Source organism: Cicer arietinum, chromosome 7 (assembly GCF_000331145.2).
Source record: "Cicer arietinum cultivar CDC Frontier isolate Library 1 chromosome 7, Cicar.CDCFrontier_v2.0, whole genome shotgun sequence".
Taxonomy (NCBI): domain Eukaryota; kingdom Viridiplantae; phylum Streptophyta; class Magnoliopsida; order Fabales; family Fabaceae; genus Cicer; species Cicer arietinum.
The window spans coordinates 45,531,457-45,545,878 of record NC_021166.2 but is presented as its reverse complement, the minus strand read 5'-3'; the positions used below and the strand labels follow the sequence as shown (position 1 = coordinate 45,545,878).

General features: G+C 26.3%; 1 protein-coding gene across 1 annotated transcript in view; it reads left to right on the top strand.

Annotated features, from left to right (window-relative positions):
- The first annotated feature begins 582 nt into the window (after positions 1-582).
- Positions 583-14,422, top strand: part of LOC101490575 (CO(2)-response secreted protease-like) — a 14,806-nt gene continuing 966 nt past the window's right edge. The window contains exons 1-10 of the mRNA XM_004514238.4: positions 583-810; positions 903-1,006; positions 1,129-1,226; positions 3,046-3,201; positions 11,716-11,827; positions 11,930-12,467; positions 12,561-12,661; positions 13,097-13,339; positions 13,701-13,815; positions 13,904-14,120. Coding sequence (XP_004514295.1) covers positions 733-810; positions 903-1,006; positions 1,129-1,226; positions 3,046-3,201; positions 11,716-11,827; positions 11,930-12,467; positions 12,561-12,661; positions 13,097-13,339; positions 13,701-13,815; positions 13,904-14,120 — 1,762 coding nt within the window. The 5' untranslated portion in view covers positions 583-732. The remainder of the gene's footprint in view (positions 811-902; positions 1,007-1,128; positions 1,227-3,045; positions 3,202-11,715; positions 11,828-11,929; positions 12,468-12,560; positions 12,662-13,096; positions 13,340-13,700; positions 13,816-13,903; positions 14,121-14,422) is intronic.

Here is a 14,422-nt window from a genome sequence, read left to right as displayed (position 1 = left end):
TGCATTTCAAGCATATGATCTGCTTTACTTCACTCATACCATCTTATTAAAAAAACAGAGAGCATCTACACTTGTAACTAGAATCTCTCTTTTCCTTTCTTTTTCACACTAATAATTTGGGTAATTGAGTAAAACTAGTTGAGTATGATGCACTTGAATTGACAATTGACACTTATTCTCTTGTATGCATAATTGTACTACTATAAATATAAATACGGTGTACCACAAGTAAAAATTAAATAATAGTCATTCGGAATTCGATTAATGATAGTTTAAACTAAAATTTGAATTTAAATTATCCTAAACGATTAATATTTAATTGAAATTAATTAACCAAACCTTTGAAATTATCTAAAGTTCCATGTATGATGAGAAATAATTACAAGGATATATAACTTGACTACATTGATTTAATTTAATTTAACACCAGTACATATATAAAAAATAGAGATAAAATTTCCTGTATTACTTTTATTGATTTTGACAAACAATAAAGAATAAACTTATTGTAGCAGTAGTATCAGTCAGTAGAACTGGTTAATGCCAAAGAGAATAAAATAATATTAATAATAAATAAGCTTAGTTATACATAGAGTGGAGCAAACAAAAGAATTAACAAAGATGCTTTCACATGCTTCATGCTTCAAGCAAGAAAAAAACACACACATGGCCTATAAAATGAATAATTGCATGAGCAGTTCTTTTCATTAGGAACAATTAATCTCATCTTCAATGGAGTTTCTTCTTCAACTCTTCTTTTTAGCTTCTCTTCTTATCTGCAATACAGCAATTGCAGATCAAATTACTAAGGTTCATATTTCACTTTCTCTTTATCTTATAATTTTATTTTGTTATAATAATAAAGTGACCAAATTATAGCTTCTCTTATACTTTGTATGTAGCCTTATGTTGTCTATATGGGAAATTCATCACCAAACAATATTAATGTAGATGATCAAATACCAGAATCAGTTCATCTAGAATTATTATCATCAATCATTCCAAGGTTATTCACTACAATTAATATATTCATATACTTTACACCAATCATTTTTATCCATAAATTATATTAATCAATATTTAAATTGATTGAACATAATTAATTTTTGCTTTCAATTATTTTTGCAGTGAAGAAAGTGAGAGGATAGCACTTATCCACCATTACAGTCATGCCTTTAGTGGATTCTCTGCAATGCTTACACACACTGAAGCTTCTGCATTGTCTGGTATTTCATCTTTTCTTCTATAACTCATTTTTCTTTTTGTCTGTTTCAATCCTAACTTTCATGATTCATTGACTTTTAATACTGTTTTCTTGTCTAGACATTGTCATTTTCCTTTATTCTTTATCAATGTTTTAAATTGTGGGACATTGCCACCGCAATTGCGGTTTTAACAACTTTTTAATAACAATTCCAGTTGCATCAGTCGCATTTATCTATAAATTTTTGTTGTAATATCAAAGATCACGATGTAATTGTAAATGTGAGTAAGATGTCAATTTAAAACCTTGTTATTTATGGTCATTATTTTGTTTTGATCACCATTTGAAAATAGTGTTAATTTCATGATTAGAAAAGAGTGTTAATTAATTTCATTAGATTGATTCTTTGCTTCAAGTAAAGATTGTTTGTGTTTGTACTTATAAAGAGATTGAAAGTGAATTATGATGTCTATAACTACTATACATAAATAATTTTGTTCACCAACCTTAATTATGTTCAAAAAGATGTAAAAGACAAGCAAACAATAGGATTTGTCAACAAAAACAACAATAGAGATTATAATTTTTAAGATAGTTATTATTAAAGTGAATTATTTTTGATGATTTGCCAAATAAAATAAATTAATAACAAAAAAATATATATATTGATAATGCATCAAAATATTAAAACATTGCATATATAATTCACTTTTATATATATATAACATTTAGTTTATTTATAATTAATATGAAAATAACAGTTTACACTTCAACTAAATCCAACAAGTATATTAGAATAGTGCACTCTCTTTATTTTTTTCTTCTTATATTTTGTTATAGAAGGAAGGAGTACCTTATAAAGAATATATTGTTGGCATTTCTAGGATAAATGCACAAAATTTTGCACTTCTTTGTAAAGTATGGTCTACAACTACTCGTACATATCCATGAGTAGGATTGGAAATTTTTATTTTTATTTTTTATCTTAGAAGAGATAATAAAATTCAATGTTCAAACTCAGAGCAACATATCTAATTTAATAATATTGGTATTTATCAAATATTTATCAATTGAATTAGAGCTTAAGGACTCTACCTTACAAATTTTATTAGAGGGAATCTAATGAAAATCTTCGTTCAATCTCCTATAAATAATTTATTTTTTAACTGACTAAGTAACTTTAATCATGAGTTAGATGTGAATGAGAGACTATTTTTTATTATTGAAAAAAAATTATTAATAATCATTAACTTTGATCATGAGTTAGAAGTAAATGAGAGGTTATGTTTTATAAATTGAAAAATATATTATTAATCACGGTCAAAATATAATAATCATCCAAAATATGTTAGTCTCTCTTTCCAAAATTATTATTGTATTTGAGTATTTCACACGTATTAAAAAGAATATAATAAATAAAATAGAGAAGAATAATTTTATCAAATTACTTTCTATAAATTATTGATTAGTTTCAATTATCATAAATGTGAAATGTAGAATAATAAATTAGATAGTAAAATTTGTAAAAAATAAAATAAAAGTTGCATTACAAATCAAAAATTATAATTTTTTAGGAATAATTTTTCTTGGAAAAACATAATTATTATAAGACAGAATGAGTAATATTTAAAAAATACTAAACATCTATATTTATAGAAATATATTGAATAATGTGATAGAAAAAAAAAATAGAAAAAGATTTGAACAATGAATAAATATACAAAATTAGAAGTGTATTGTTAAAAATATTTCCCCTTATAGTCATAGATGTACATTTATAATATTTTGGAAAATGTTGGTATTGTCTTTTGAGGTAACTTAGTTAATGATTTGGTAAATAGGACACGATGGTGTGGTGTCAGTGTTCCCAGATCCGATTCTCCAATTGCATACAACGAGGTCTTGGGATTTCTTAGATTCAGATTTGGGAATGAAGCCCCCTTCCACTACTCAATCACATTCATCAACTGATATCATCATTGGTCTTATTGATACTGGTAAGTCATAGTAACAAATAAAATAATTAATATATACTTTTAACTTTTTAATTGATATTCAACGCAATAATATTATATTATTTCAGTTCAGCTACGACACAAAAATATAATTATATATATATATATATATATATATATATATATATATATATATATATATATTGTCAAAGTTTAGGCTGAGAACAAGAAAGAGTCTATGATGATAATTAAAATATTCAAGGGAATTTACAATTTTTTATTGTTGCTTATTGAACACAATAAATCTGCATAAAAGTAAACAAATCTGGATAGAAAAATGTTTTTGTATTGTCTTATTTAAAATATAAATTTTAAATAAATATGAATGAAAATTTTTACAGACAAAAAGTTTTGGTGATGATAAAGGTCTATTTAGCTAATTTTAGTGTTTATTTATCTTGTGGGGATTTTTCTTTTATTATTTAAGATGTGATTATTTTATTTTGTAATAAGAATATGTGAGATTTTAAAAGAGAATGAATTATTATGATAGAGAAGATAAATGTTAGCTAGAGATGACATTTCTAAAAAAAATAATATTGTTTTGCCATTTTTATTGTTTAAAAAAATACAGATAATTATTTCATTTCTAGAGGATTTTATACTTTTCTATTAATAAGGAAAATCAACACAAATTTTAAAAATAAAAAAGTAAATGTTATCACAAAATAAATAAATCTTTATAATTTTTGCTCTGATTGTAAAAATAACTAAAATATATCATTTATAAAAAGTAAAAGATAAAAATTAATCAAAATAAGTATTAAGTAAATTAAAGATAAATAACCAAAATTATATTTATGAAGAAAAAAAAATCCTTGCATATGAATTTAAAAAGCAAGAAACACAATTAAAGCAAAAACATTTTGAACAAACATAAAAGTAAATACTTAGAGCTTGTTTGATCCACATCTCAAAAATTCCATTTTAGTATTTTAAAATTTAAAAACTAAAAAATTTGTTTGAATTACTTATTTTTAAAAACTATTTTTAATACTATGTTTTTTAAAATTAAAAAAGCAAAACAGATAAATAGTGTTTTACTTTTTATTTTTCAATTTTTTTTAGTTCTCTAGTAAAAAATTATTTTAAAAGTTGAAGTTGCCAAATATTTTGTTTTTTAATTTTCTTTTTAAAAACAGTTTTCTAAAATTTATTTATAAAATAATTTTTAAAAAACTAAAAAGTAAAATACAATCAAACAAGTCTTAGTTTTTTAAAAGTAAATACTTAGTTTTGAACAAACATAAAAAAAAATGACAATTCAGTTATTATTAAAAACTATTTTTAAAAAAACATACCAGTTTAAAAACAATTGCAATATTTAGTTTTGAACAAACATACCAGTTTTTAAAATGGCTTGTTTGATTTTCACCCTAAGAACTCTATTTTAGTTTTTCAAAATTAAAAAAAAAAATTAAATACTAAAAAACTTGTTTGATTTACTTGTTTTTAAAAACTATTTTGTAAAATTATTTTTAATATTATATTTTTTAAAGCTAAAAAAACAAAACAGATAAATAGTGTTTTACTTATCATTTTTTTTTTTAATTCTTTAGTCAAAAACTGTTTTTCTCATCTCTAAATCTGTTTTTAGAAATAAGTTTTTTTCCTTAATTTCATTATTTAAAACAGTTTTCTAAATTAAATTTGGAAAACAATTTAAAAAAATTAAAATATAAAAGTGTTTCCAAAGAGACTACACTGGTAGAAAATAGTGTCACACGTTAATTAAATAATTGATATAATGAGTGAATATACAATTATTTTCTTTTAAATTGTAGTTATCTGACAAATTAATTTCTAGTTTTATAAATTTCGAGATATTAATGGAATTCCATGAGAAAGATCTAGATTTTGATCTATGACAATTTTCTCCTCCCTCCAACTAATTACTATCCACTAACATTGACTATTTAAGAAAATAATAATAAAGATGGAGTCAAGGGGAGTACTCCTACATCTCATTCATAAATTTTAAGATAATGAGTATTCTCCTCTCCACCAAGTCGAACTCGACTCTGTTACCACTTGTGTTTGGCAGTCCAAATAAGTGTTACATCTAAGCGTCCAAGATCCTTAAGAGATCTTGACACCACATCTCAATTCAAAATCTTAAAATATTAAATATATGTATCATGTCTCTTATATATCCAACATTTCTTTCACTCGCACTTGAACTCTAACAAAATTATATCACTCGCACTTGAACTCTAACAAAATTATGTTAAGTGATGTAGAGATATAATACTTTCCTTCCTAAATACGTAGCACAGATCTATTGTCCATGTAAAATATTTCATCTATATTTAACATGTCACATTATGTTGTCTAATTATTGAACATGACAAATGAATCTTTTAATCCACATTTACAATTTCAAAAAAAAAATTGTGAACTTGTAAAATTTATAGATTAATTCAATCAATTGTTACAATTTCAAAAACAAAATTAGTATTCTGTGTGATATAAAAGAATATCATGTTACATATCATACCATAGTAGCATGATATAGATTATAGACCCAAAACAAGTGGTGCTATCATGTGAAACAGATTTGTCATTGCTTACTACACCTTTTTTGAGCATTCACTATTATTCACTCCCTATTGACGGGTGCAGCATCAACATCATCTATTATTTGTAATTTGCAACTCATTGTGGCCCTCAACTAGCTGTTATGATTGCTACCCACATAATTTTTCATTTTGAGAGAAAATAAAACTAATAACTACTCAAAAGCACTTTACAGGCTTATCTTGGCATATTAAATCATATTTGGTCCCTTAGTTTGAGAAGTGAGTAATAGTGAGTACTTTTTATGTTTAAAATAAAGCACATGATCCGAGGCTAGCTTCTTAAATTGAGAGTTTCTCGATGATACTCAATGACGAGTTTGGAAAGCAAAAATCATTACCCATAGAAAATGTTGAGGTGTAATTAAATTCAATCAATGTTTCTTGTCCTTTCTTTTCATTTTTCAATTCTAACAATTAATGTGAGCAAAATCCGATCTAAAATTTTGTAAATTCTAATTTATCTTTTATATAAGTGTGGATAAATTATCCAGGATTTTTGTTATGTATATTTTAAAAAAAGATTAACTAATTTATATATTAAAATATTTTATTTAAGAGGTCGTATATCTGTCTTGCGATCACCTAAAGGATTTTTTTTTAATAAGAAGTTGCATCTATAGGATATCATCTATAATCTCTTAACGTAAAATAGTTAAAAAAAAATTAAAGTTTATAGATGGTCGTATCTCATAAATGTAAACTTACTGTAGGAAAAAACTGGTTGCAGGACTAGGATGCGGCCTCCTCAAAATTAAAAGTTGGATAATTTAATATATAAATTTCAATATAGAGTATAATGTATAGTTTATATATATATATATGAAAAAAACCAATTATCCATATGATGTGGCACCAATTAAAATTAAAATAAGTCACATGTATTTTATATTAATTTTTTTTTATTCACAAATCCACATTAATTGTTAAACATAGATTCTATTTTATAAATTTTACATATGATTTTTGTTATTTGCATATTTACCACATATACAATTAATGAATTTTATTGTTTTCAATCTAAAATTTAATTAGAATTTTTTCTATCTAAATTGCAGTGAGATTTTTTTTCTCCATTCGAAAATTTAGTGACTTTTTTTTTCTGTTTAAATTGATCATTTGTGTTGTTCTATTGCACTTTTGTTGTAAAATAAGGAACAAAACCATGGATTTATGCAACAAAAGAAGAATGCCAATAGACCAAATTCCACTTATGTGAAGTAATTGTAACATGATGTTTAGATAGGTTTAAACCATTTATTTGTCTATCTTTTTGTTAAAAAAATTAGTGAAATAATGGTGTCTCAATCAAAAGAAGGGATGACGTTAGGACAATATGAACACTTAACAAAGTGATTTATATATATCTCTTTCTAATGACACTCGTAAAGTGAAGTTATAATATTTGTCTTTTCGTTTATCTATTTTTTTTTTTAAATCTATTGGCATTACTAAATAAATAATTTTAAATATTTACATTTAAGATATAATAGGTATTATATGTAAATGAAAACCACCATTTAAAAAATTATATTCATTTTTAAAAAGTAAATTAATACTTATATTTTATAATTTTTAATAATAAAATATCAGATTATATAAAATAACAAAATTGAAATCATGCATATTTATATAAACTAATCCAATAAATTATATTTTATAACTGTAACAGGGTAAATTATTACTCTTTGTATTGGTTTCTAACCCAACCATATTCAAAAGTAAAATTTTAACTAAAGAACACGATAAGATAGATTTCAAGATTAACTTGTCATATATTACTACTTGATCAAACACTGAATGACGATATAATATGATAGTGATATCATATCTTGTCCACCAAAAGAGACCCTAAATCATATTTAATCAATAAAAAATTATGATATTAATTTATAAAAAACAACAGCGAGCGAGTCGCCTCATTTGATAAGTCGAGATTTGTTAGTTTCTTTTGAATAAACAAAGGTTCAACCTTTGTCCTAACACAATTAATTACAATGAACGAGTTTTATGTGTGATAAATCATCATTTGTTATTTTCTTTTGAATCGACAAAAGTCCAACCTTTCTTCTAAAGCAATTAAACTATAGTGAGTAGCCCTTTATGTATGTTCAGTCGAACTTTGTTTATTGCTTCTAAAATGACAAAGTTTCTACTTTTCATATGAATTGGGTGACTGCAATAAGGACTAACTTTTTAATCGAGTTGTGGTTAGTTCGTTGAACTACAAAAGTTCAACCTTTGTATTTGGATTAGATAAACTATAGTGGGGATTAACTTCTCATTAGTTGAACCATGATTTATTCATTGGACTCAAAAGTGTGACTTTTCATCCAAATCATGTGAACTACAATGAAGATTACCTTGTGATCAATTGAACAATGATTTCAAATATTTGACTTTTCATCTACTCAAATACATTGAGGAATAATTTATGATAAGTTGAATTGTGGTTAGTTCATTGGACTACTAAAATTTAACTTTTCATCTAATCATATGAACTACACTAAGGATTAACTTATGATTAGTTGAATTATGATTAGTTCATTAGTATACAAATGTTTGAATTTTCATTTGAATCGAATGACCTTACAATGAATTACAATGTGGTTAGTTCATTAGACTACAAATGTTTGACTTTTCATCTGAATCAGATGAATTACAATGAAAATTATTTTGCGATCAATTGAACTATGATTAGTTTATTGAACTATAAAAGTTCAATATTTGTATCTAAATCAAATGAACTGCAATGATGATTAACTTGTCATCAATTGAAATATGGTCAGTTTACTTGACTACAAAGGTACGATTTTTCATCATTATTGTTATAAATATTAGACATGTATATGAGAAATTGATTTGAATAGCTCCTCATAAAGTATAATTTTAAATATTTCATATTTTTGTCACAACTATTTCTTAAAAAACAATTTTTTAAAATATTAAAATGCATAAAATGAGAAGTTGAATTGAGTAGTTTCTCATAACAATTATTTTTGAAAGGTATATTTTTTTAAAATTTAATTTTAATCTTGTTAAAATATGTAACAATTAATACCTAATTTATTGAATTTAAAAATTATTTTTTATCTGTAACAAATAAGTCTGCAATAACTCCTATTATTTTTGAATAGTTTCTGATAAAATTAATTTTAAAAGTTATAAATTTAAAATCAAGTTATTTTAATCTTTAACAAATAATGCAAATTTAATTTGTAGATAATAATTTTAATTTTTATTTTTAATCAAGTAATAACGTAACTAACTCTTCAGGAAATATTGTTAAAAAATTTCCCACCATCCAAAATTTTATCCCCCTGTCCCATTTCAGAGTCTCGCTCATAGTGTTAAGTAGAGCAAAAATGATGTGCCTTTTGAAAATCAAAACACTAAATTGGAAACATAAAACCTCATTAAATGAATGTGGGGGTAAATATGAATAAACATATGTGAAAATATGTAAAATACCTTATATGTTTGACATAGATCGACAAGTACATCTGACTACTTTTAATTGAATAACGAGTAAATTATCTATAAATTTTTAAAGATAACATAGACCTTACTCTAAATTTTTTGAATTGTGAGATAGGTTAATATATAAAAAAAAAATGCAGCATTAAATATAGACTAAATAGTATTTGCAGCCTCTTAACTTAATTTCAGTTAAAATTTTAGTTTTTTAATTTGATTTTTTATTTTAATTTTAAGTGATAATTTGATCTTTTATGTTTTAAAATATCAACAACATTTTTTTTTACAAAAATTCATCAAAATTTTCAAACAAAATCCTTAAAATTAATTAGGTTTAATTGCAGTTTTGGTCCCTCTATTTTAGCTAAATTGCGAAAGTAGTCCCTCCATTTTGTTTTTCTCCAGTTTTGGTATTCCAAGCATAATTTTGGTCAAAAATTTCATAAAATTTCATTTTTTTTTGCATTTATTTAAGTCGCACCATGTCTCAAGATCTCATTTGCAACAATTGCACCTGAAATATATGATCATAAATGGTGTAGTACGGCTTTAAAAAATGAAATTTCATCAAATTTTGGACTAAAATTCTGTTTGAGGGATCAAAACTGGGAAGAAACAAAATGGGGAGATTACTTTCGCGATTCAGCTAAAATAGAGGGACCAAAACTGCAATTAATTAAGCCAATTAATTATCATCTTCAATATAATGCAAATTTCATCAAATTCATAACTTAAATCTTTAAATAAACTCATATTTTCATTATTTATTTGATAAATTTGATGTTGTTGGAGACGAAAATATTAGTTTATTTGAATATTTGAGTTATGCATTTGATGAAATTTGCATTATATCGTATTTAATTATATAACACAAATTTAAAAAATATGGTAAATGAAAGAAATATAATGATATTTTATCAATTTATTTTTAGTATTTATTGATAAATTCTCATTACAATAAGTTTATTTTTAGTATTTATTGATAAATTCTCATTATATTGAAAAACCTAATTAAAGTTCAATCAAAAACCAAAAGTGACAATATTTGTTAGATATTTTTTTGTTGTTGCAAATATAACAATCATTATGGATAAGACGGATAATTGTTTTATGTGGTTTTGATTTTTTCATTTTTAATGTCAGTAAAAGTATTTCTATCTATATAAGTTACTAAACAATTATTTAATCACTCATCTCTCATTCAATTTATCTCCTAATTCTTGATAATACTAATTTAATAAACATTTAATCATTCAACATCTCTTTATCAAAAATATAAAACGATATCTAAAACTTAAATAAATTACACAAAAGAAACAACTCAACATCCATGTATAACAATTATTCAACCTTTAAAATTATTCATCAATCTTTTAATAGAATTATTAATCTTAAAAATAATATAAGTTAACAGCTTTAACAATTTAATTTAGATAGGTAACAACATTAACCAATTTATCAAGCTATCTATTATCTATAGATATATATTATTATTCATGATATTTAAAAATAAATAAAAATTATAGTGGGGTCTCCAACCCCACAATGCTAAACATAGCGCCGTCCCTGAAAGTGAGAGTACTGAGGTAATGGGGCTAAAGGGAAGTGAGAAACAGCAATGACCATTCCTTGACCTTGAGTAGTATATATATAGTTTATCAATTCAATTAACTCATAAAAATTCATTATCATTATTATCATTATCATATAAACTACAATAAAAAGTCTTATTGGACACGTGTAATACTCTACAGAGATAATCTTTTTCTCGTCAACTACTATTATAGAGTTAATAAAATTTAAGGTGAGAATATTGATACTTTAAAACCTCTTTGAGTTAGTTTGGTAAAAACTAACTTTAAATGTGATTGCTGCTTTAAATGTGAAACATTTCATTTTAAAAATCTTATAAAGCATTTTGTACTCAATTGTCTATATAACATAAAAGATGGGAAATCCCAAGGCATATGGAGTTTCACTACAAGTTAGTGTCACCACTTCCCAGAAGCCTCCCTTCTTCATTTTTTATACAATCAAGTGAATATTGAGTGACATGCAAGCGAAGCAATTAGACCAAACTGCAAAGGAACACTAAAATATCATACATTTTTTAATGGGATATGTGACAAAATTATAGTCTAAGTGAAACTGTCTATGTAGCACTGTAGCATAATTTTTCTAACTTTAGTGTAAAATCATCATGAACATTTCATAATATAAAATGTAATCAGCATGTAGACTTGATGTGCAGTCACAACTTTTTTAACACTTCAAAAATTAAAAATCCTTTAGAACCTAAAAAAATTAAAAATTCTTTAGAACGTAAAAAAATTAAAAATCCACCATAAGGTTTACTAAAGTTTTCCTTTTACATGCATGTTGTGAACAATTTATTTGAATATTGTTCAATTATATAAAATTCCTATCTCTGTTCTGCATCAAGGGATATGGCCAGAGTCACCAAGTTTTAGAGATGAGGGTATAGGGAAAGTCCCTTCAAGATGGAAAGGGGTTTGCATGGAGGGTCATGATTTCAAGAAATCTGATTGCAACAGGTAATCATCCATTCTGTGTTAGAAATGTCAAATTGAAACTTTACTGTCCTATGTAACCAAACTGCCAATTGATTATATGTTACATTAAAAATCTCTTAATAGGAAATTGATAGGTGCAAGATACTATAATACACAAGATACATCAGGTAACAACAAGACTCACATTGAAGGAGCCAAAGGTTCACCAAGAGATTCTATTGGACATGGAACTCACACTTCATCAACAGCAGCTGGTGTCATTGTCAAAAATGCTAGTTATTATGGTTTAGCAAAAGGAACTGCAAGAGGTGGTTCACCTTCAACTAGAATTGCTGCTTATAAAACATGCTCAGAAGAAGGTTGTTCAGGTTCAACCATATTAAAGGCTATTGATGATGCTATCAAAGATGGTGTTGATATAATTTCAATCTCTATTGGACTTAGCTCACTAATGCAATCAGATTATTTGAATGATCCTATAGCTATAGGAGCATTTCATGCAGAACAAAGGGGTGTCATGGTTGTGTGTTCTGCTGGGAATGATGGTCCTGATCCTTACACAGTTGTGAATACAGCACCATGGATATTTACTGTTGCAGCTTCTAATATTGATAGGAACTTTCAGTCAACTCTTGTACTTGGAAATGGGAAAAGTTTCATAGTAGGTTTCTTGATCTCCAAGGCAAAAGAATTATGATAGACTTAACTATGATATCTTTTTCATGTACTAAAAATTTTACCCTTGTGTTGTCAGGGTGCTGGCATTAACTTCTCAAACCTTACTAGCTCAACGATGTTTCCTCTTGTCTTTGGAGATGAAATTGCTGCCAAATTTACGCCAACATCAGAAGCTAGGTACAAAACATAACAGAGTTCGATTTCATGTCTGAAAATTGTGAATGATTAATTTTATCTTGGTATGGAATTCATTAGGCTAATTCAAAAGAGATTCAGTCGAATTTAATATTTTTGTTATTACAAGTATGTGTATAAGCAACATAGGAAATATGATTCCACACATATATTAGGAGTTCTAAGCTATGTAGTATCGACACCTCAGATTAAAAGTGTGTTTGGTATTTGGTACCTACACACACAGACACATGCAGTTACATTGTATCCCTTATACTTATTTTAAATCATTATTAGTATCTACGTGTTAGTGTCAATGTCATGTTTGGTGTGGTGGTTGTGTAGCGCTTCTAGGTTCTAATACTAGTTAACAACAACTATTAGGCTATAAAAGTTTCCCAACACAGAAAAGTATACTAAGTATTTTGTGAACTGCAGGAACTGTTATCCTGGATCATTAGATTACAACAAAGTAGCAGGAAAAATTGTTGTTTGTGTTAATGACGATCCAAATATTTCACGGCGAATCAAAAAGTTAGTTTTACAAGATGCGAGAGCAATGGGGATGATACTCGTCGACGAGAACAATAGAGATGTTTCCTTCGATGCTGGAGCATTTCCCTTCACTGAGATTGGAAATCTTGAAGGGCATCAGATTCTTCAGTACATAAACTCTACTAAGTAAGCATGATCAATCTTTGCATAAACTTTACTAAGTATGCAATTATTAATCAAACAATGACAGTAAATGTAAAATGCATTGACAATGTTTTAGGTATTGGTCATACTCATGATTGAAGAAACAGTTATTTTATTGAAATGACATAATTGTGACAAATGCATTCATGATGTAGTTGCAAAGAGCCAAAGACTTCAAATTTAAACTACTTGCATTAGTAGTTGTCTAAGTACTTATATTTGAAGAAACATGATAATAAAGTAAATAAAATAATAAATGATAACTTTTTTTATCTTTGTAATGGTTGGAAAAAGAAAAATAATATGCTAGCTATATTCTTAGTCCATAATGTTTCTGTTTAAGGAACCCAACTGCAACAATTCTTCCAACAATAGAAGTTCCTAGATATAGGCCTGCACCAATTGTTGCATCTTTCTCATCCAGAGGTCCTTCAAGCCTTACAGAAAACATTCTCAAGGTAATTCATTTTCTACCATGTTTCAAGAATTAGATAAGCATCTTAATGAGAACAATGCACTCACTATTTTCACTAATCTGCTATCAAGCCTGATGTCATGGCTCCAGGAGTTTCCATTTTGGCTGCCATGGTTCCCAAAAGTGATGAACCAGGAAGTGTTCCAATTGGGAAAAAGCCCTCCTTATTTGGCATAAAATCTGGTACATCTATGGCTTGTCCACATGTGTCAGGTGCTGCAGAATTCATTAAATCAGTACATGGAAGATGGACTCCTTCAATGATCAAATCAGCATTAATGACAACAGGTTCTACACCAAAATCTTTTTTCAATCTTTTAGTATAGTATCAACACTTCAGAGTGAAACTTGAAAGCATGGTTGGTATCTGACACATGTCAGTGTCGGACACTGATACAATACTAACATATATGGTTATAGTGAACCACTTCTATTTTTTCAACTTATTACCAATGTCGACGCGTCAACGTGTTCAGTGCCTAGCACCTACACAACACTGACACATGTGATTACATTTTATCACTTTTATTTCAAATTACTTGTGTCTCGTATCCACGTGCATGTCTGTGTCAGAGCTTCATATACAAGAG